General features: G+C 37.3%; 1 protein-coding gene across 3 annotated transcripts in view; it reads left to right on the forward strand.

The window, feature by feature from the left end:
* CRYBG3 (crystallin beta-gamma domain containing 3) overlaps positions 1-24450 on the forward strand; it is an 89131-nt gene that overhangs the window by 49535 nt on the left and 15146 nt on the right. For 2 of the 3 annotated variants that reach the window (XM_072327676.1, XM_072327684.1), the window contains 10 exons: positions 3019-3155; positions 4815-4929; positions 6446-6481; positions 7564-7697; positions 9696-9822; positions 14571-14713; positions 16884-17010; positions 17943-17975; positions 22258-22367; positions 22909-23035. In XM_072327676.1, coding sequence (XP_072183777.1) covers positions 3019-3155; positions 4815-4929; positions 6446-6481; positions 7564-7697; positions 9696-9822; positions 14571-14713; positions 16884-17010; positions 17943-17975; positions 22258-22367; positions 22909-23035 — 1089 coding nt within the window. The remainder of the gene's footprint in view (positions 1-3018; positions 3156-4814; positions 4930-6445; positions 6482-7563; positions 7698-9695; positions 9823-14570; positions 14714-16883; positions 17011-17942; positions 17976-22257; positions 22368-22908; positions 23036-24450) is intronic. The other variant, XR_011902772.1, reaches the window with a different exon arrangement.

Here is a 24450-nt window from a genome sequence, read left to right on the forward strand (position 1 = left end):
ATGGAAGACAGAGTTGAGTGCCTTTAGGCGGTGACTTACTAAGCATTCACTAGTTCTGTATAATGATTGGTAAGACAACTACCCGGAGGAGGCTTAATCTATTTGCAGTGCTTTTTCTTTTGTTTTTTCCTCATGTGTCAGTAGGATAATGAATAAGGCAAAAGTTTTGACTTCTGGAGTGGGTGGCAGGCTGGGGGCAATAGAAAGGAAACTTTCCAGTTTGGGATCTATCCTGCAGTACTATGCTAGTAGTTTTGCATATAGGTATCTTATTCTAAAATCTCGACGCCTCAAAAATGAAAGGGGTTTGGACTGAATGCTATCACAACTTGTGTGGTTTTCATTTTGTTTTGAATGATGATGGATTTATTATAAAAGTTAAAGAAGCCTCCAAAAGTAATGATGCCTGTTAAGTATGTTCAGGCAAATCCAAACATGCAGTGGTAAATATTTAACAAGCCAAAGTTTACATGCTTAAATTTTAGAAACTAATGTCATACTATGTGATGTACATCTGCAAATACATAATGTTTGTTTATACAGCAAGACTAAATTCTGCCATTTTTGTCAGCCTGAAAATTAATATATGTAGCCTTAACATATCTCACGATTTAAGTCAAAGTGTGTATTAGTGATATTTTTCATATGCTTGGAAAATATAATGTACTTTTTGCTTGAAGTTGTTTTAACTTAAGAAGTAGATATTGCTTTTGATGAAGACTTACCGTTTACTACTTTACGAAAGGACTTTGTGAGCTTAATTTAGTAGATACAAAAATACCATCACAATGAGTAGAGGCTGTCAAAACCTGGCTGAATAGAGAGGTGGTGGTAAATGGGAGAGATCTTGTTATGAGTGTCTGTGCTTTGCCTAGGCTTTGTAGAACTGCTAGATTCTTTACCTGTTGTAGTGAAGCCTGCCTCATTAGCTTCAATCAGGAAAGAAAACTTGAAACTGGCTCTTCCAAACTTCAAATGAAAAAATTAATTACCTCATACCAAATGAAAATCAAACATGGTGTCTCCTACTCTGTCTGAGCCCACAGGCAAAGATGCTTTGTTTTGCTACTTGTTTAGTCTTGTAGAGCTAAGAGTTTAGCATCATTGTTTGTGGAATTCTTACAGATGCAACTTCTGATTTGGCTTATCAAATTTTACTGTTGGATTCACAGGCTTCAGCCATATCATCTAGCAGGTTTTATTAGGGATAACAAACTTCAAGTATTTCTTACCTGTTATTTAGTAAGATTCATATCAATGTGAAAACTGCAGTGAGATTGCTTTTTAAACTTGTCTTGTGATATACTTAGAACTTGAGAACATTGAATAATGTTAGTTCGGTACTTTTTTATAAAGTAGCATTCCACTAGAAAGTTTTTGTTTCCTGGTCTTTCTGCTTTTACTCATCTGTATATAAAACTTCTGCCTCAGGGTGTTTTTGTTTTTATTTCTTGAAAACGTATAATATTCTTTGCGTGCAAGGTGCAATACAGAGGAAGCACAATTGTGCAAGAAGTTGCTGAAGCAGAATACAGTGATACTTCAGGCCTTGCGAGGAAAACAAAATAATAGAAATGCACTTGTTAGAATTGAACCCACTGCTGACAGTTAAATCCTTCCTGAAAGAGCTTTGACCAAGCAGAGGTGTTTTTGTAGCTGGAATATTCTTCGTTTGAAAGTTCCACTCAAAGCCCATGTGGAGAGGGAGAGCATACAGACATTTTGACAAGATGAGGGGCTGCAACTTTAAGAGCGTTTGTGCCCCAATGCCAGCTTTCTCTGCAATCAGGTGGTATTTTGTCTTTTGGGTATTGGAGAAGCCAAAGGCCATGTGGGATCATTGTCACAATGTAACCCTGGCTTGTTCTTGAGCAAATCCAGTAACCAAAAAACTTCTCATGAGTGAATCTTGGGGTGCAGCATCGCTGTTCTCCAGCTTATCCAGTGCACCTTCAAGGGAAATCTTCATCCAGCTACGTTTAGGATTTGCAGGATCTTTTTCTGCTGTCCAAAATTTTTGACATAATGCAAATTGACCAGTGGTTCAGAGCAAGAAGCGGACTGTGAAGTTACCAGTGAGAACTGAAGGTTTTCACTTACAATTTAGCAAGCTCTGTAAGCACATGAGCCACCTTTCACTGTAACAGAAAGACTATTCTGTAATGCAATGCTGAATCAGGACTTAATCAAAGATCCGTACTGAATCATAATGTGTTTGACTGCTGAGCAAGGAAAGTATTCACAGTGAATTTTTTATAAATGTGAATTAATGTGATTCAGTTAGAAAGCCCTTCAAATTCTAGAGCAGATCATGTGTTCAGATAGTTGTTTTCTAGCATGGACAAGTATCAGACGAAAACCTTCAAGAAAATAACACAAGTTGTTGGTTTGTAGTTACAGAAACATTGCTGAAGTATCTGCTTTACAAATGTTTTCTATTACTATTCTTTCTTTGTCTAAAGTGCTGTAGATTTTTAATGTGACTGAAACTTGAACCCACACATCTTGAAACTGTAGTCAGATGCGTAACATCTAACTTAATTATCACCAGGAGTGTATGTTGAAGAACAGGAATGAAGTGGTGGACTTCCAGAAAGTTTTAGTTAGGGGTACATCATCATAAATATGTAAATGTGTCATATATAATCTCTGTCTTTAAAATAATAATTTTAGAAAGCTACAGTATTATATATATGGTTTTCCCTGTCAGTAAGTATTGTCAGGTCCTTTACTTGAACAGCATTGAAAATGAACTTTTGGAAAGTAGCCTAGGCATAAATGCTTAAGTATTGGTTTAGTGGGAGCTGGAAATATACTTCCTTTAAGTTTTCTAAAACCCCCAATTTTCACTTATAAAAGAAAACAACAAAATAATCCATCTTTTATCATGTAAAGCCTGGCTAAAAGGGTGAGAAAGTAGGAAAAAAGGAAAGATTTACTTTTCCTTTTTCCCCTTCCCTCTAATGGGGCAGACGTTCCAAGCATGGATAAATCTGAGTGTTTGATTTGTTTCTGTAGGACTGCAGTGTTCCGGAGATTGAGTTCAGCGTGGGATCCAGTACAGATGGACTTCCTATCTGCATACAAAGTGCAGTTGCCAATTTAGAAGAACTGGATGTTGAAAAAAACCCATATATACGTGTCAAATCAGGAATGTGAGTACTGAACTTTTTTTAATGCAGTTTGCCAGCAGGTAGAATATTATAAGATGAAAGTCAGTAATAGGAAAAGTGCTTTAGGCTTTTCCTTTAAATCAGTTAACGTAACTAGATATTTCCAGCTCTTCTCTTTAGCACTCTACTACTAAGTGATCTTCTAGCAGTGGAAGCAAATTTTCAAAGGATTTTTTCCTCTGGTTGCTGGCAGAAGTCCTCTTTAGTTCAGTCCTTGAGTGGCTTTATAAATAGAAGAAGCTGCTCAGCTATAATTAGCTTTTAGTTCATTGGAGAATAAACACTGTCTTGCTAGCCACACATCATGCTGTAACTGTAACATCATGGCTGAATACCAAAAGATGAATATTATGTCATGCAAGCATTCCTCAAGCTACAGCTGTATACAGATTGTTTGCAGAGATGTGAAGCTGTGTGGTACAGGTCCCCCTGGTTGTCCTCTACTGAGCAGAACAGTCTGTTTCCCGGGTAAATGGACAAGACTACGCATTTCCTGAAGTCTGGAAATTCTGTGTCTCTTCTTTACAGAATGACATTAGCTGTTCCTCTACAAGAGTCTGAGTTTGCCTTTCCACACGAGCCAAACTTTCCTTTCCATGAACTTACAATAAATCTGTGAAGCTTGAGGTGATGAAGGAATTAAAAAGCCTGGTTTTAGTTTTGACAGAACTTTGACTGACTGACTATGAACTGCTCAAAGTCTGTTTTAAGAAACTAATTGTCCATCCAGCACTGTCTCTTCTTCCATTCCTTATTTGGTTTACTAACCCTATGTCTAACTTCTATGCTCAGTGTTCTTGATGTAAAGAAGTCTGAAGGAGTCTCAGTATTTTTAGACTTCATGCCAAAATTACAGTAGCTTGATTTTAAAAGGAGAGTCACAGTATTTTAATAACTTTCACTGAAAAAAAATAAGTATGTTTGATGTTAGAAGCGTTTTGATTCCTATGGTAACAATCTTTGGAAAAATCTCCTTCTAGTATCTCATCACAGGATCATAAAATCACCAAGGTTGGAAAGGCCCTCCAAGATCATCGAGTCCAACCATCCACCTATCACCAATATTTCCCCACTAATCCATGTCCATTAGTACTACATACAAATGTTTCTTGAACACCTCTGGCAACAGTGACTCATCCACTTCCCTGCACAGCCTGTTCCAGCACCTGACCACTCCTCCCTAATATCCAACCTGAACCTCCTGTGGTGCAGCTTGAGGCCACTCCTCACACCCTGTTGCTACTTACACAGGAGAAGAGCCTGACCCCACCTCACCACAACCTTCTGTTGGGTAGAGAGATATAAGGTCTCCCCTGAACCTCCTCCAGACTAAACAATCCCAATACTGACACTGATTTTGTGTAGTTGTAGTGTAACAAACTGGCTTCTTAATGCAAGTGAACAAGTTAGTAATCTTCTCCTCTTTAATTTGATTAGCTTAGACTGAGTAAAAATCTGAGATCTCCTTAGCACTGGTAGTGCAAGTGTATTCAACTATACCTCATTTTTGACGTGCTGACAGTTTTCTAAACCACATTGTTTACCTCTAATAGGTACAAAAAGAAGAATCATTTTAACAAGATCATTGAATTTGTAATGTATTTATTTAGATTAATACGTTCTTCGTTATGATTGTTACAGATGGCTTGCTTATTCAGATTTAAATTACAAGGGAGAGATGAAGATTTTGGAAGAATGCAGTGAACCATCTGAAATTCCTTCAGCAGATGTAAGATCTGTGCGTCCCTTAAAAATGGTGAGGACTTCCAACTCTAATAAATAGCATGCTTATTTTTTGCTATCATTGCTGCCTTGGTGATTTTAGTTGACGTCTTTTTGGGATTAATCCTTACACATGTAACACACCTGTCATGTTGTGGTGTGTCAGCAGTGTTTCAGTGGCATAGTGGTCACTTGTTCTCATGCTTTCTGGGTTCCTACATCTGCCCCAGTAAGAACATAGAATCATAGAATTACCCAGGTTGGAATAGACCTTGAAGATCATCAAGTCCAACCGCAGCCTAACCAGTACCCTATCTCTAAAAAACCTCTGCTAAACTAACTAACACCCGTCACCAGTTCACTAAATAAAAAAGATTGTCAATTGTTTGTTTTTTAATAGTACAGCAGGAATCTTTTGGGGTTGGAAAGCAGTTGAGAGATTTACTGTTGACCAATATTCAGTAGTCTTCCCAAGACCTCACACTGCATAAAAATCTTGGGATGGGCAGGTATTTTGGCAGAAAGCATGAAGATCTAATTACGAAAAAAATGTGGAAGGATACATATAGCATATTGTTTCACTGCATACAAGTCTAGAGAAAGAGTTTAAATGCCACAAGTGAATACAGCATAATGGCTTGGTTGGGTGGTATCTTGTTACCCTGCAGAATACCATTGGTTAACAATGACAGAGACGGTACATTTGTTGAAGTTGCTCTTTTCCAAAGACGTGAATATTTTAGCCTGTATCTTCTGTTTTCTTAGCTTTTTCTTCATATTTCATCATTTGTGCTTAAGAAACCTGAAATATATGCCACAAAACTTTGTAAGTTCATTTTAAAAATCTCTCAAGGCAAATTAGCTTAAAAACAGCCACATGTAAATATTGCTTTTAAATGCAGAAGTGACAACAAATGAATATTTTAAAATTGTTTGAACCGCTGCAGACTTGTCAATGCACTGCTTATTTATTTATTTTTTGGTCAGATTAATAGCATCCTTCGTCTTCGTGAATAACCAGAGTATTTAAACTAGCATTTGATTTAGCTGACAGTGAATATGGTGAATATAACTACAATGACTTTATGCTCCTATAATAATCTAAAATGCATGTTGAAGCATAACTTCTTCAAATTTTGTATAAATACTGTAAGGGTAACAGTTGATCACAGCCTGAACCTCTGATTAACAATCTGAGGCAAGCAACGAGTCAGCTGCAGGAGCACAGGTGAAGGTAATTCGGCTGTGCTCTCAGAAGGAGTGGAGCTTGACTCCATCTCTCCTAGATCCCATTTAAGGGCTGACCACCACTAAGGTAGCATCTCTTTCTGGAGATTGCTCCTTCGTGGAGTTTTTGTGGTGAGCCTCAACATTGGTGAGCATCCATCTCAATGAAGGCGTCAGTGTTGGTGAGTCTTTCCCTAGATACCCTCTGGCTATTCATTTACTCTGTAATTACAACTATATTTGTATTATTCCAATTATACAAATACCATTTTCCATTTTTTTTTTTTTTTTTTTTTTTTTTTTTTTTTTTTTTTTTTTTTTAGGGTGGATTGAAGGTCCAAATGCCTATGAATGTCAAGGTAAGCACTAAGGAGATAGAACAAAATGTAATCCTAGAAAAATAAAATGTCTGTCTAAGCTATTTTTGTTGAATTTGTGATGTTTGAGCCTTTAAAGTCTGCATGCTGCTGAAGGGAAATTCACTAACACTGTCAAGTCTGCTTTCTTATTCATGTTTTGTGAGATGTAAAAGTAGTCTTAGTTTGGTTTTTACCCGCTAGAAGAATAGGAATTTGCTATAGGAAAATTGTAACGCTTTTGTAATGTAAAATGAATTTGCCTGAATGACAAGTTCATCACTATAATGAAAGGAGGCTGGGAGAAATTTTCCCATTGAATGTACCATGTTTACAAAAAAAAATTATGGGGGGGAAGTAAGGATGCTTCCTTCCTCCATCTGAGTTTAATACAAGAGTCATGGGTGTGACTACAAACCTTTGTGACTTGTGAATCAGGTAGCTAATCCAGAATAATTGCTCCTTTTCTCTCTTTTTTTCTATTTATCCATGAAAATATTAATGCTTTAGGTAACTTTTAATTACAAGTATGTGCAACATTTAAGATTTTTTGTATTAAATATTATTAATTAGTGTTAATTCTATTGATGACTGGATAGTGTAGTTTGGCACATGAGGAAACCAGAGAGTGCATTAACTGCAGCCACTCTGAGTTAAGCCACTAACAAAGTGCAGAGAAAGACCTCTTGTCTAGTTTTAAGGTGTTAGCTCAGTACATCTAGCCGTGACAAGGCAGGATTCAGCTCAGGCTGGTTTGCAGTGCCCAGGCACGTTATTAGGGATAAATCGCAGTCATTTAATTGCTAAGTGCAATTACCTGTATAGAATTGTGTGAATGAGTATTCTTCTGTGGAAATGTCTGCAAATGTCTACAAGCCTACCTAAATCCACATAGGATCTCTTCAGCTTCTAGGGTGCTGAAGAATCAAAAATTTCAGGAATACAGTGCTGAATTACCTTAATAGTGGTGGCTTATTGAAGGAGAAAAGAAACTGTCTTCCACATACTGTAGGAATGCACATGCCTAAACTTCAAACTATCATACAGGGTATAATCAAAGTGTTGTTTGAAATTATGTTTTCTAGATAATAATATATGAGAAACCCCACTTTGGAGGGTGGTCCAAAGAGTTTTCAGAAAATATCAGTTCTGTCCTGGCTCTGTTCGGTAATGAAGAAGATTTTCAGGAAATTGGTTCAATACGTGTCATTGGTGGCGTGTAAGTGTTTTTTGTGGGGTTTTGGATTTTTAATTTTTTTTTTAATGTATGTACTTTTAAAAAAAGAGCATCTTTCTAATAGATTTAGTATAACTAAATGCTAAGAAATGCCAATTAAGACATGACTAGAGTTTCTTTCACTGCTAGAATATTTTAAGAAAGAAATCTACATTTGTCAGTTACCAGTCGTGAATCATAGAACGTCCCAAGTTGGAAGGAACCCACAAGGATCATTCAGTCCAACTCCTTGCTCCACACAGCACTACCTAAATATCAGGCCGTGTTTCTGAGAGTGCTGAGAATAAATGGTGTTTGAATAAATGGTGCCTTCTCAAAGATGTTATTTTTAATATTTCTTGATCACAGAATCACAGAATTGTAGGATCATCAAGGTTGGAAAAGACCTACAAGATCATCCAGTCCAACCATTCACCCATTACCAGTAGTTCTCACTAAACCATGTCCCTCAACACAACATCCAATAAAACTACTTTTCTATATGTCTTACCTATCTAAGGAAATACTAGAAGATAAAACTGTTTGAGAGGCATTTGAAGTCAGTGTTGACCATTTAGGTGCCAGCAAACCAGGCCATTTAGTTCCTTAGCAACAGCATATGCATAAAGCTTTAATTTAGAGTGATATCTGCTTCTGGTCTATCTTCAGTTTGACATTTTAATGCCTCTGAAATCTATAAACTGTCTTATTCTGTGTATGGTTTTACTTTGTCACCTGTTGCATATTGTCTAAAATTGAGAATTCACTATTATTGTTCTCCTTTGAGGCCTTGGACTGATTCTCTTTTGCCTTTCTTCCCACTCCCCTCTTTCTCACACTCTCATGGAAAGGGCCAGATGCTTAGATAAACCACTCAAGAGGTGGGCTCGGCTCCAGCTGTTCTAGAGAGCTACTAATCCACACACTGTTACTTCAGCCTCTCCTAAGACCCAACAGTTTAAGGCTCTTTAGAAGCAACCACCCGTTATGCTTCCACCAAAGTGCTTATCAATAAAATAATTTTCAGAAACTTCTTTTTTTATTTTTTTCTTAAGGGGTATCAATGTTAATATTTAAAGTAAAGATATAAGAAAATATATTTAATACACAGGCTGTCATCCAAATCTCACAAGCAGTACTTTCAAAATAAACTTAATTGTGAATACACAGTCTATTCAAGTACACTGTATATTAACTGTCTGGGAAGCCTCAAATTATTAAGAATCGTCCTTCTGTCTGTTGTGATGACATTTATTTTTAATACTGTGGTAACTGAAACAGATGAATTAATGTAAACCAAGTGGTACTATCCCTGCCTGACAAACCAGCAGAATTTGTACAGCAGTTCTGAATACATAAGAGTTCATTTTAATAAAATAAATGTTTGCAAGAAAGAAATGAGGAAGGGGTAGATTTTTTTTTTTCCCCCAACTTACAAAAATGGTGTGAAAATGTGTTATTTTAGTCAAGACTTATCAAAATAATGATAATGATTTTGGTCAAAATAATGTTAAGGTTTTTTTGTCTAAATAGTGCTAAAATGCATTCTGCATGCACCATATTGTATATATTCAATTCACTTATCCATATACTAGAGTATATGTGTATCCATAGACTAGAGCAGGGAGTGGATGAAATCTTCCTCTGCTGAATTTTAACACTAGGGTAGTATCTCCTCATTTATGAAAATATGGAAAAGATTTGCACTGGGTTTTAACCTCTGTAGTACTGAATACTGGTATTGGGCTATGACTGATTGAGCAGAGATACATCTAGAAACATTACACAAATAAACTGTTACTGGAGAAATAATTAATGGAAGAATTAAATACACAAAGAGCACTTTTTGAATGTTAGTTGAGATTTCCAACCAGTCTTGCTTTGTTAGCTGATGATATTAGTGTTCTTAGGATGTTCTTGTCTTTTATTTGTTATGGAAAATTGTGTATGGAGTTGTTTTGCTTTTAGTTATTTCTTTCTTTTGGTGTGTGATTGCTTCAGATGGGTTGCCTATGACAAAGAACGCTACAAAGGCCGTCAGTACTTGCTGGAGGAGGGAGATTATGAGGGCACACACATGTGGGGAGGAGCTGGCAGTGTCCTTCTGTCTTTCCGGTTCCTTCAGGCTGTAAGTACTCTTGTGAATTTCACACAAATTATGCACAGCTCTATACATAAAGAGGAAGGTTATTTTTCATTTACGATACAGCTGTCATGTGTTTGGTCATGCCCAAGTTCATTGTCAATCTTATCCTAGTTGCTGAAATTTAGACTGTATACACTGTATAGTAGAAGCAAGTTCTGAATGGCCCTTTTAAAGTTCATGCAAGGACTGTGTCACATGGAACTGCTTGTCTCACTGCAAGATTTTTCCAAGCATCTCACTTCTGCACTTGAAGTCACTTGAATCTCTTGGATGCTTTTCTTAAAAGTTTAACATCATTTGTACAGTGTAGTTGTTTATTAATACCAAAAAATGATCTTTCAACATAGCAGCTGTTGAAAGACTCAAAACAGTGTTACCTCCTGTCTCTCTAGTTTTTGTGCCAGAAAATTTTGGCAATATGAATAAGCACAGTGATAAGATCTCTTCTGCTAAAATATGTTGTACAGGGCAATGATGAAATACTAAGAACTATAGCTCAGTGAGAGCACTTGCTCTTTAGATGCAGCTGCAGAGAGTGGCTCCTTTTGAGAATTAGATTGTTCACTCTGAGACTATCCAGTCTTTCTGCTGCGATGTGATGTTCCTGAACCATGTGTTTTGAGAAGATTGAAGACGGGCATTTAGAGCAATGTTACTGCCTCAACATTCATTATTATTTTGCAGCAGGACTGGGGATGGAGTCAATAGGAGTCAAAGGCAGCTGTGCTTAAATTCACAACATGCAGGTTTAATTTTTATGAAATTCAATTAATTCAAAGAAGTCAATGAACTGAAGAAAAATGTTCTCTGAATAATTTATTTTCAGATTTGTCAGGAATTTTCTTCTAGCTACTGTAAATGAACATAATCCTATTCAGTTAACAACTAATCTTAGTTTTTCTTACTTTTCAAGGTATGTATAATATATTTGAGTAACTTCAATGATTACTTTTAAATCTCCTGTTGAGCAAAGGACATATGTACTGATTTAAAATTGTACACGTTTAGCAGGGATGGCATTCTATCTTTATGCGTGTATATGCAACTGTATGTGCCACAGTCATGTAGTTTTAACAAGAGGAACTGCCAGATTCTGCAACTGGCGCAGGAAGACCCTGGATCTCTGCGTATGAGTTTGGGTGCCACAATGTAAGAAGGATGAAAAACTATTAGGAGGATCCAAAGGAGGGCTACAAAGTTGTTCAGCAATCTGGAGAGCAAGGCACGTAAGGAGTGGTGGAGGTACCCCTGGTCTCTCCAGAGCTGAGAGGAGGCCTGATGGCAGCTGCAGCTCCTCACAGGGAGCAGAGGGTAGCACTGAGCTCTGCTCTGTGTGACAGTGACAGGGCCCAAAGGAACAGCATGGAGCTGTGCCAGGGGAGGGGCAACTGGGGGTCAGGGACAGGTGCTGCACCAAAGGGAAGAGAGCATGGAATGGCTGCTCGGGGTAATGGGCACTGCCACAAGTGCTGGAGCGTTTGGACACTGCTCTCAGACAGGGTTTGGATTTTGTGTGGTCACAAGAGTTGGACTCGATGATCATCGTAGGTTCCTTCCAACTCAGGATTTTCAGTAATTCAGTGATTTTTAATTTGAATCAGGCCTACAACAGGCAAGATGCTCAAATCCTTTGCATTTTAAAAACATGTATCATTCATGTTCATCTATCAACATATCAATATATTATTCAAATTGACATGTAAATATATATGTACTTCTGCTATTAATACTTTTCCTCATAACATAAATAAATAAACTAGTTTGTGTCTCAACTCAATAACAGATTGACTGCCACGCTCTGATGCACGATACATAGGTCAGTGTTAAGGCATGCCATATGCTCCTTTTGTGACTTTGTACATGGTTTCAGGTCAGAAGCTTAAAAACATTTTAGTGCCAAATTGTTTTCAGGAGGATTTGGGCAAAAATGCAAAACCAACTGTCTGTGCATCAGGCCCCTTGCTAAACAGGGAATGTACAAGCTTGTTGCCATCATCTTACCAGTGAGTGCTGTGAGGAAGAGTACAGTACTGGCTGTAATAGTCTCAGACTAAGTGGGGTTGTTCCCAGATACCAGATTCTTATTCCTCTTCCCTGAAAATTCTTTTATTCAGGTGGATTCAGGAGTTTCTGCAAAAGATGAAAGAACTGGTAAAACAGAGCTGTATTGAGCTACTTATGTGACCAGCTTGTACAGGGAGAGGGGAGATTGACCCCTGCTCCTCACAGATACTCACCAGTGCTGTCTCTAGCTGGACTGGTCCCTGCATAATATTTCAACTCAGACATGACACTAAATGACTTTGACATTGTTGGCTTTAAGGCCAAACCTGAAAACAATCTAGCCTGGCTTGCACAGCACAATCCCAAGCTAATAAACCCTGTTTACCTGGCTGGACTCTAGGCAGAGTCCAGTCAAACATCTCTGAGAAGGAAGCATGGTGCAGGAGCATATAAGTGACTGCAGAACTGGACTGAGTGCAGTATACCTTATTAACCTGTGTCTGTACTGAATGTCACATGTGGCTGTGCAAAGCTCTTCAAGTGTTTCTCTGCCACTGTGTTTGCCGTGGTGGCTTCACTGAGGGTGTATTAGCACCAGGAAAATTCAAGCCACGTTTCTGCACACATAATGGGTATTGCAGTGGAGCTGAGGCATGAGTTTTATCTCCTGACAAATCAGAAAGTTTTCTTCATTGCTCACAAAGCAGACATTGTGAATGTCACCCCTCCCCATTCACTGTTAAAGACACGTGTGCGGGGGTACGCTGCAAGATATTTCAGGTTTTGTCTGTCTGAAACATTTCTGCTGCAAACTGTTACAGGCTCTCATGTGGGGATTCAGGGAGCATTTTGAAAGAGAGAAAGGTCATGTAGAGTTTTATTTTCTAGCATGCTGGCAGTTCTGTTATCAGCAGCTACATTGGACTCACTGGAGTCAAATGCAGGACAAGTTCCTGAGGGAAGGCAGCAGCTTGTACTGTGTGCTGATTTGGTGTAATGGTTGTGTTTGCTGTTTTCTGCAGGGTCAAACGAGATTAATCTGTGAAGCTGGAGTTTGCTGACATTGGTCACGATCAGGGCAATTTCTGAATCTCTTATAGTGCAGCAGAATACTTCCCTACTTTCAAAACTTTCCCACTGATGTTTTCAGATTTAAAATGATTGGCCTTGTCTTCAAAGTTCATTTTTTAGTATTTCATATTGCTTATTATACAGGAAACTGCAGTGAAAACTGTAAGGAAAAAGTCATGACTGTATTTAAAAGATGTTTCAAATTAAAATTGTGGATATATTTCAGCATTTAAAATGTAAAGAAATTAAGTGCAGATTTAATCTCAGTGGCTTTTCAGGAACTCATATAAAATTCTTGCTTTAGGGCTGCTAAGTTAGCTGTTTTTTATTGTCATTAAAACTGCACTAATATTTTTTCTTTTTTCTATGTAGTAGTCTGAAACTGCAGTTGATTATTTTACCAGACATTGTACTTGAATTTCTAGTGCATACTTGAAGTAGTTGAAACTTCTTAAATAAGTGGAAGAAGTAGATGATCAACACAGTAACAAAGCCAGTTTTACTACAGAATTTGCTGCATCATTTTTTAATATCCTGTAAACAATGCAGAGCGCTTGACACATTGTTCTAAAATTGGTTTTAATTATGACTGAATCCTGTGCACAAGGATGGTCTCCTTTAAACAGCCTCTTTGATTTGGCTGTGTGCTTGGTCTGGCTTTAATTTTTAAGTGTTTCTTTTATTATTATTTATTCTTGTAAGGATAGTTTTCTCAGTGTAGCCTTCAGCATAGTGATCCCAGGACTGTAGCTTAATTGCTACATTAGAACGTATTTAGTGTAATAATTCCTGTGCGATGTCCTCATATATTTGTGAATCTATTGGCTACTGTATTTGCTTAACAGTTTGCAAAATGTTGCATGTTGTGACTTGTTTTGCAACACTGCAGAATGTTTCAGAAATGCTGAAATTGGATTGTGTTCATGCTTTTGGTAAAAGTTTAAAGAAAGAAGGTGAATGGTTTGTTGTTTTTCATGTTTCAGTAACTGAACTGTTCGTTGTTGGATTTTAGAAGCTCAATTTTAATTAAAGTTGTCCAAGTAATATGGCTAACCAAAGCAATGTCACACAGCTATATGAGACAGAATATAAAAGAACAGTCTTAAGATTTGTTTTATTTCTATAGAGTGCATTCAGTCATACAGTAAACGTCTCCAAAAACTACAAGCCCTTTTTGCTGAAAAAGTCATCTAAAATTTACCCAGGTCTTGCTTTTGCTCTCCTTGATTATTGCCCTGTTCCTGGGAAGGGAAAAGGTAGGAAAACTTGATTTAAAAGTCTGTAGTCGTGGTAGTGCTTGGAGTAGTCATTTGTGAAGTTGTTGGAAGAGACAAATGCTCGAACTCTCACCATTCTCATTCACAAACAGTTTTTCACCCTGTCTTCCTCATAAAGAGAAGGGTGGTACTCAAGAGGCAGCACATTCTTCCTCTCTATGGGGGAAACAACAGGAAGAACATATAAGATTGACAGGCATCCAGTTAGGATCTTCACTGCCAAAGTCTCCCTTAAAGAGCTTTACAAGGGACCTAAGCCTTTTCATTGTTTTATAAAGGACTGTCATTCAGTGTGCAGCTCTTGGACAAAATGTTTTATGTTGTGAAGTAGCACTGTGCTGTGGCATCCTATCCTCTAACTCATATGTTGCTCCTTAGGATTTCATAGAGTCATCAGTGGCACTTTTTCAATCCGATGATGAAGACGGGAAAGCACTGAACATTATCAATGAAGAAGTTCCTGATTTGGAACAGACTGGATTTGGCCCAGAAACAGGGTCGATTCTTGTGAAAAGTGGAGTGTAAGTCTACTGAAATACACAACTGGAAGTATCATGTACTTTTTTACCCAGCTGTTTTCAGATAATATTTGGACAGAACATACTTTACATAGAACAGGTGGTAAATGGTTGGAGGAGAACAGTGTTTATTTCTGTTTCCTTGGTAACTGAAAAAATATCTTAATGTTTTCTCTAAATCTCATGCCTATATCTTGATTTGGATCTGGGTGCTCTAGTTAGTACAGAAAGTTGGTGAGGTCCCTCCAGAAATCACGTAGACTGTAGTTTCATAATACAAGTGCTTTGGTAGTATTGTATTGTTGTACAAAAGTGAGATTTTAGGTATGTTAAGAACTGGAATACCTTCTGGGGACAAATGGAGCCTGTACAGAAAATATGTGCTGTGCCTTAGTCATAATGAAGTCAGGCCATGGACAGTTCTCTTTAGAGAATGTTTTAAACTAAAAGCCAGGTGCTAAACTAAAAGCTGTTTAAGAGTACATGGTCCAAACTGATTAAATCCATGCGATTGACTTTATTGCTGTTCCATATGCCCACATGAAGTCCAGGAGGAAAGTAAACAGTACGACTGCAATAAATAAGGAAGGTAAATAAGTTGGCACGCATGAGCAGTTGTAAGTTCTGTCCTTGCTTCATCACTTACAAGTGCTTCTACACCAATGCCAGAAGCATAAAAACAATTACAGAGGGAACTGGAATACTTGACATCAAATGACAACTTTGATATAGCAGACCGTAGTGGTTGGGATGAATGCTAAGCCAAGCAGTGTTGCAAGGCTACCAACTACTGGCCAGTGTGCATACCTCATGGTTGGAAACAGCCCAATGTGTACGGGTCTGATGTATTGCCATCATAACTTCATCTCAAAAAATGGCTTAAAAGGGGCTCCCTGGGACCTATACATTAATGGATCTGCCTTCTGTCCACAGTAAAATGGCAAAATCTATAAGATCATGGAATGCGTGGTTAATCACAGTCTGAGGGGAAGGAGTCAGTGTGGCTTTTGTGAGTGGAATTGCTGCCTCACTAAATCTCTGGTATTCTGTGAGAAAGTTGATATGCACATGAATTAAAGACAGTCCTGTGGGCACAGTACTATAAAAATAATAATAGTAAAAGCCTTTGACAGATGCGTAGTTTATTGAAGAAATAAGGCTGCATGGAATTGGGAGAAAAGTTCTGTTAGGAACTGAAAGCTGGCTCACATGTAGGAAGCAAAGAGTCTTAATAGAGAAGAATCGTCATTTTCTCAGGCATTGATGATAAATCTGCTTTTATTCAATCAATGTAAGTATTTTTATTCAGAAAGACTTAGTAATCTGTGAGCAGGAAGCTGTGTACTCTTCAAATCTACAGATGATACCAACTTCTTCGTGGCAGTTAAAAGCCATGTTAATTATGAGAATCATCAGTTGGAATTTGTAAAATTGAGCAGCCAAAAAGATGGCGGGTATAAACATACATAGTAAGACACACAGGGGAAAGTAGTCCAAGACAGAATTAAATGGTGCTAAATGTACAAGATGCTAAATGGACTACAAAAGGAGATGTCCCTTAATATCCCTAATAGTTCAAGAATAACAGCCCTTGGTTCCAGGGGACTAAGAAAAGAATGGACCAAGGTGAGTGATCAGGTTAGTAGCATCTCCCTAACTATCGTCTGCCTACTTACGTGGTGGACAAAGCATGCTTAGGACTAGATACACCATTGGTCAGTTTCTTCTTAAATTACAGCAGGATTAGCAAAAGCATGAGAGGTTCAAACATGCAACCATGGACAATTTTTGCTTTATCTCATCCTGTCAAGACTTCCTCATTTATTTATCTTCTTGTACCATTTTTCTTAGTTCCAACATAAAAAGTTGGAAGAAAGCTCTGTCTTGGGGTGGTAGTGAACAAGTTAAGATTGACCTGAAAGAGATTCAGGAAATAATCGAGTATCTTTCCTCTTGGCTTCTAAGCAAGGTGTCCAAGTAGTGTTTGTAAAATAAAAACAGTCAATCAAGTGGGTGACACTTACTGGCCTCAGATCAAATTTGATTTTTCACTGTCAGATGGACTTGTCAAGAAAAAATCCAAAGGAAATTGTTCTATTGAATTTGCTGGTATTTTCATCAAACTATTCATGAAACTGTTATGTTTTCTGTTTATTTTTCTGCCGTTCTTCAGGTGGGTTGCCTATCAGCAGAAACATTTCTGTGGAGAGCAGTATGTATTGGAGAAAGGAAAATATAAATGTTTCTTTGACTGGGGAGGATCCAGTAAAATCATTATGTCAATTCGACCTGTTAAGTTGGTGAGTTACTAAAGATTGTCAAGGGAAAAACTTGAAAGAAAGATTTTTGGAGTTCAAGGTCTATGAAAGTTTTATAGTGTGTAGTTTTACAATAGTTTTATCATCAATTTGTCTGGTTCTTTGAAACAAGTTATAGGCTTTTGTGGATGACATACCGTAACTCTGTACAGGATAGAGACCGAACCTTGTCCTTCTGAAATAGATACTTTGGATCTTTTTTTAATGAGAAAATTGATGGGGAAACTTAGTAATGACTTTCCTTTGTCAAGCTGTGTTCATGGAACAATAACCTGGCCTAGAAAAATTGATCTTGACTGACTGATAAATTCTTGAGTATTTGTGTATCAGTTTCATAGCCCATATTATGTAGCAGAGCTCTGTGGGTTTGTTTTTTTTAAATATTTTCTCACTGAAATATTTGTAAGGCATATGGTGAATAAAAACAAATTACTTTTAATCCATTCTTAAATCAAAAGTAGTGAAACGACCAAACAGATTATTGTCCTAATGGAAAGCAAAGCAAATTCTCAGTAGTAAGCATATAATAAATGATATTACTGCACTGAAAACTGGAACAAACATTTAGCCTTATTTTGAAGAGCATATTTTGGAAAAAAAAATAAATTGTCCCAATATTGCTCTGAATTTTGTATTTTTTCAAGAAATACACTTAAATCCAAATGTATTTGTCTCTACTCCATGTTACATTAACTAATCAATTAGTTACATGAACTAGAGATGCAGTTTCTCTGTGGAGAAAAGGACTGAACATGTGCCAGGAACTGTGTGCATCTCTGCTCTTGAATTTGTAATTTACAAACCTCAGGAACTTAACATGCCTTCTTGGAAATTAATTGTAATTCATATTATTATTATTTATTATATTATTCATTTATTTGTTCATACGCTAGTATATATGTTTATTATTGCAGGAACCTCTTGGAACAAATGAGCCTCCACATTTGGTATGTTGACATTGTATAACAGTTTCTAGTACTAAACCACATTTAATAATTAAATACAGGTAATGCTGAATTTCTTGCTTCATTTCTTCAAATGAATATCTCAGTATTGGCATCTGTGTACATGAAAGAATAACTTGAGGATGTTGGTAGATGTGTAAAAGCTGTGTTTGCCAGTGTTCTGCTCTTTGTTTTATTTCAGTTCACATCTTTTAGTGTTCTGTCCCTAAAAAATACAAGCAGTACAGTAGACTTGGGTAAATTTGGATCTTTCTGGCCAGCTGTTCTCCTATTCTTTATTTATTTTTGTTTTCTTTTCCCTGGAAACTTGATAGCACATTTATTTGTCCTTCTCCTTGTTACATGTGTTCTTTCCATTATTTTGCATTCTATCTGGTTTGTCGCTGTGTTGCCTTACGTATGAGGTGAAGATTAGCAAAGTATAAGCTGCAGAAAATTGAACTGCACGCTTCAAACTTGTAGGTCTATTGAGAGGAAAGCTGGAATTTCATGATTATAGCAAGTCCAAGATGTATTCCTTCTGTGATGCATTCAAACAGTTACATCTACCTTGCTGATAATTGACTTTAGATTTAAGAAGAAGTAAGTTTGAGGATTTGCACTTCTGGTCCTTATCTTTATTCCATTAACATACCTTTGGTGTTATCTTTCTGAATTAAAAAACTGCTCTAAATGTTTGTGCTTATCACCAGGCATGGTCTCTATCTCGCACAAGGTTCTGCCCCAGCAGGGCTCTCTTCATTTCTGGCATTTGTGGTTTTATTTATCCTTTTCTGTCCCAGAGTGGGCTGCTACCATGGGTGGTGATCAAAGTCATGCTGCTTTCTCTGTTACATGCTTTTAATTAAGCAAATTTGGAAAACTGTATTTTGGAGAACTTTATATTTTCCAAAAGAAAGAGAATCTAGAGCTCAATGGCTGTGTTTCAGAAAACTTAAGCACTTTATCATCTGGTCATTTTATTCTCTCTTCCTTGAATGGATATCACATCCATAAGTGTGTGGGAAATGCATACATCGTGTTACTTAACAGGTTGACCACACCCTTCTTTTTCTCTATGTTCTCTTACTCAACAATTTTATGATTACCCCAGGACGGCAGGAAATGTTTCTTGTCTGAAGATATAATTGGTGTATTATTTTAGCCTTAAACACCGATTTCCTGCCAGACCTACTCATACGACAGTTTGTGGCCAAAGATTTGCAAGTTCATTCACTCTAAGGCCTTGGTAAATGATACCAGGTAAAATAACTGGCTCCGATGAATCTGGTGGGATCCAGACTACTGAAGATAATTCCTTCTCCCTCTTCAGCTTTTCTGCTTTTTCAGTATTTCCCTCCCAGAAAAATTCTTTCATTGCTTCTATCTGGTTTTCCAGACCTTTAAGATCAATGCAAACCTTTGAAATTTCAATGAATTTTCTTTACAGTCTCTTTAATTTTTTAGTGATATATAAAACAATTTTTAAAAAATCTGTGTGTTTGATGTGGGATACTCTGAAAGTAATGCCTCCTATTTATTTTCTACAATATATACAACAAGCACAATAACACCGTTTGGTAGAGCAAATTCTCTGCTACAAAACCCTATTTTTTCAGCAGTCACCACCAACAGCTGTGCATTTTCACCAGCAATTCACATGCCACGCTCACAGAAATCTGCATGGTTTTCTGGGATGTGGCTTTTTGCTGCTATTGAAACACACCACACACCACCTCACTGTGGTCACATCCACTGTTTGGTGTCTATAACCATTTAGTATGCATTGATGAATATCAAGGAGTGCATACTTTTTTTCCACATGTAGGAATTCAGTGACACAGCTTTGCTTCATATGCACCTCCATGTCAGATGCCATTGTGTCAGAGTGCCCCTCTGCTGCTGTCTGTCACACAGCAACAACATATAACGGGGTATTGGTGGGAAGGTTCAGCCTCTACTGCCATACTACCAACATCTGCCTCTGACACTGTGGGCCAACATAATAAAATAGGAGGCATTGCTTTCAGAGTAGCCCTTGTATATACACACTTACCTGAAATTACTGATCTATATGAGATTGTTTTGCCTCTTGTGTTCTCTAATAATATTCTTAGTTTTGTTTTTATAAAATACTATCCTGACTTCTCACAGTCCTGGTTGTTAGAGGATTCCATCTTAAAAGTAAGGAATAATGTCACTTGTATTGCTGCAGTCCTTTTAGGTAGGAAGGGAAATATTTTCAGTAAGTTTTTGTAGGGAAATGTTTAATGACTTAGGATCAGTAAAGGGTAGTATTCAGTTAAATATGAACATTTTTCCCATTCAAGGTGAAGAAATGTTTCCATATATGCAACACTCTTGTAGTCTGGAAAATGCATGGTGCATATGAGTAATATTCTCTTCTATAGGCCATACAATATTATTCTGAATGACTCTGTATCTATTCTCCCACCGTTAATAAACGTAGATCTAAGCTCAAGGAACTGTGTTCAGTGCTCACTTCCACTTTTTTAGTTGCTCTTCAGAAAAGCAACTGAAGTTTCTTTAATCTTTTGGTAACTTCCCTAATCTACTTCTGCCAGGATCACTAATAAACAAAGTACATGTGATGCAAGAACGACTGAAATGGCTGCTTCTAAGTGATTCATTTTATTTATTAGAAGAGAACTTTGTTTTGTCCAGCAAGAGCTAAGCCTTTTTCATTAGCAGTTGACTTGGATGGATAATTTAGGTTAGTTCTCACAGAGAGAACTGCTGTGATAACTTGTATTTTCAGTGTTCTGCCTGTTGACTTTATAGCAAGTGAAACTTGATAAAGTAATGTCAGAACCTGATAAAGCATCGTTAGCTGAAGTTTAAAAGTAATAACAGATACACAGGTTTTTTTTTCATTGAGGAATTGATACTTCATCCTAGCTTTACTGAAATGAGGACCGTCATTTACTATTAAATGTATTACATATAAAAGAGAGTTACAGAGCTTTTTTTGAAAGCGTTGCATAGCATATGGCCTATGCAAGAAAGATGGTGTATATACTTGAGTATATATATATATATTATTTATTTATTTATTTTGAGGTAAGTGTATAGAAAAGAGTACATAATTCCAGCTTAAATGGATGCTCTGGAATGTAGCATTGCAATTATATTTACAGAAAAATTACACCTTATCCTTCATATTGTAGCTGATGTGTTTTCTCAAAGGCCAGGTCAAGCTTTTCTTCTTCTTTCCAGCAAGAAAGGCATTCATTTCTTTTAAAAACACAAAGATTTTCCATAAAATCATTTGCTCATGCTTATGTTTGGCCTGCTCTCTCGGTACTGGCAAGAGCATTTGATTTCTTTTCTTTGGCAGGAAGCTAAGCCAATCTGGGGCATGATGGGGGAAGTCCTGCTTGCAACAGCCATGGTGTTTTTCTTCTATTACAAAATATGTGCTGTTCTTTTGATAAAGTAAAATCTTGCATTCTTATCCAGCCTTTCCTTCAGGCTTTAAAGTGAAAATCACCTCCATTATAACATACCAGCTTAAGAGCCCAGAATTCTAAGTGTCTTCGCTGTAAGTCATAGGCTATATCATTCATGCTTTTCTTTTTTTCCCACTATTTTTTTTCTCCTTTTTCTTTTTAACTGAAATACTTTCAATCTTGTTACTTTTCAGAGTGAACTTAGCACATCCTATTGGTGTAGTTTAATGTTTCTTCACCATGACATGCAAAACCATCTTAGCTGAACTTCATAAGAAGTTAATAAAGCCATGGTACAATCTACCAGGCTTCACCAAGTTGCCCCCAGAAATTCTCCTGCTGGTTTTTGAACAAAAAACTACCCGCAGTCACTCAGGGAACAAAATATTTCAAGGCATTTTGTTAACAGTAGCCTTGTATCTTTTGGCTAATACCTTCTCCTCCAGTTTTCAAACCCGGATTACTGAGCTGTAGCAAAAGTTAACCACAGTTCAGGAGCATTTCAGGTGGAAGATAACATCTGAGTGTTCTCTGTTCTCTGGGCCCCCTTCTGCTGCATTTGAACTTATGCTTGTTACCAATACATAAACATGATTGTAACAGTGATATTAACATCAACTTCCTGAACAGGGTCCAGAAATCATCTTTCTTAAAAAGAAAGCAGCTATGGAGATGTAAAAGAATTCATTCTGTTAATTGTGTCTTTGTGAATTGAATGGATATATCTCTTAGACCTCAACTATCTCTGCTAACATTAATGGCAATGAGTTTGTTTCCCTTCTAGTCATTGGCTTTATTTTGTTTTGTTCTTGTAGCTCAAAGCTTTCAGTAATACACATTTCCAAGGAGCATGTATAGATTTCACAACAGAAGTTTCTGATTTCACATCATTCATACCATGTTCTTTTAAGGTTCTTCGGGGTTGGTAAGTGTTGTTTTACATGCCACCATTTTAAGTAATGAGGTGTTTTTTTTTCCTAATGCTACTGAATTTCAGATCATCAGCATAACACACCGATCATATTCCATCACATCCTAGACACTTTGTCTTGCAACATAGCTCAGTAAGTGTTGCCCTGCTGCTGATTTGGGTAGCATGCCTTTTGTTTTCTCCGTGGGAAGGGAAGCTCACAGTTACTGTGACTTTTTTTCTTCTCTTTTTTAAGCTCCCATTAAAATTTATTCCAGATTTTAAGAGTTCTGTGCAGGAGAGGTATCTGCCTTCCATTAGAGTCTATTGATTCCAGGACTGAGATTTATATACCACATGATTTGATTTTATGTTTTGGTTGCTTTGTCACGTAGCCATTCAAGTCACTTTAGCTTTACAAAAACACAAGTGTAACAAGAACAGATTTATTTATTTTTTTTATCCCTTGCTTCCTTAGCAAATAGTAAGTCTTGAAAAACTTACTATTAATATGCAACTTGAGCTGCTAATCTTTTTTGCTACTTTGTTCTTGCAGTTGGCTCCTGTATTACCAAGGGGAAATTGATGACGATCATTGTGTGCTGGAAGAAGGCCTCTACATTGATCTCTCTTCCTGTGGCTGTCCAACTGCTGCAATCAAATCCCTCAAGCCTATTGAATATGTAAGGACTTAATTGAAAAAAATAATGCTTTGGAACTCTTTTATTAGTCAGATGTCTGAAGCAAGTGCTCACATTAAGCAAACTCCCACTTGGGGAAAAGAGTAAAGTTTGTTTTCTTGGATTATGGGATTTTGGGGTTTGGAATAAGTCAGGCTGCGTGCACACTATTGTGTAGGCACACAGTCTTGGATTCTTGTGTGTTCTGGGCTGAAGGTTACTCTTTTTCGTAGGAGTTGCATTGTTTGATGTTTTTCTGTCTGACCTTTTATGATACAGCTCAGCAATTTGGTACACAGCAAGATATTGCTTTTTGTTGTGCTTACTAAGCACATGGGGGTTTCTTATATTAGGCCTATAGCCAAGACTCAGTCTTAACGTACACTTTTTGCCGTAATGCTGTTTAATTTACTAACTGTTTTGCAGAAATGCTAAAAAGATTTTTTGCCTTCTAATGGCATCTCAAATTCTGAGTCAAAAAATGAAGTGATATAATGTGCTATGCATGGCAACGTGGGCTGTGTATGACACATCAGATAATTCAATCAAAAGCTCATTTCTGGCCATCCTCTTCCCTAATGACTCCTGAGATATGGGACAAGTAATTATTACACGTGGACGCTATCTATGTATGACTTTCATGTTGGTTGTACTACCCGTGCACAGATCTTGAAGTCAGATGACCTACTGTATCAGTAAGGTGAGGTTCAAGATCCTCTAGGGCTGTGAAATTGGACAGGAATGTTTTCTATTATCCAGTGCAACATAAATACAATTTTTCTGGATCTTGCTGTAGTCCGGCACACGGAATATATGCCTCTGAAGTCTCATCATGTCTGTGCTTTTGTCCAACAGCTAGCTATGTATGCTCCTATGCAAAAGCATAAAGCATAAACTGACCATAATGCTGTCAGTAAAAGAGAAGCATGTTTGCTCTGCCCACTCCCTTTTAGCACTGGCCAGCTTTTCCAAATGTCTTCCTCCTTCCCTGTTCACGGAGGACAAAATCAGCCCATGTTGCACATGTCCTTTACTAACACTGAAACTACATTGTAAAGATAACTTTAAAGAAAAGCCTTTGTTTTATTTTATTTATTTTATTTTTATTTTTATTTATTTTTTTTCTGTTTGTGAGCAGGTTTTAAAAGAACACTAAAATCTGTCCATGGTATGTGAAGGATCTACAGCTCAAGTCTGAGAGCTGATCCTTTTGCTAGGTTACGTAGGTCTGGCCGCATTGATTTCAGCCTAACTATAGCTTTTCACTGAGTGCCTAGTTTTCAGATGGAAGGTCTTCCTTTCATGCTAGGCTTTTGTGTTCTGCTCTGCTAAATCAGAATGAAGTTTTGACATGAAATGATAGGTCTCATCCAAATTCTCCAATTTGGCATAGTAATAAGCTATTGGCAGCCCTTGAT

The sequence above is a fragment of the Excalfactoria chinensis genome, chromosome 1, assembly GCF_039878825.1.
Source record: "Excalfactoria chinensis isolate bCotChi1 chromosome 1, bCotChi1.hap2, whole genome shotgun sequence".
Taxonomy (NCBI): domain Eukaryota; kingdom Metazoa; phylum Chordata; class Aves; order Galliformes; family Phasianidae; genus Excalfactoria; species Excalfactoria chinensis.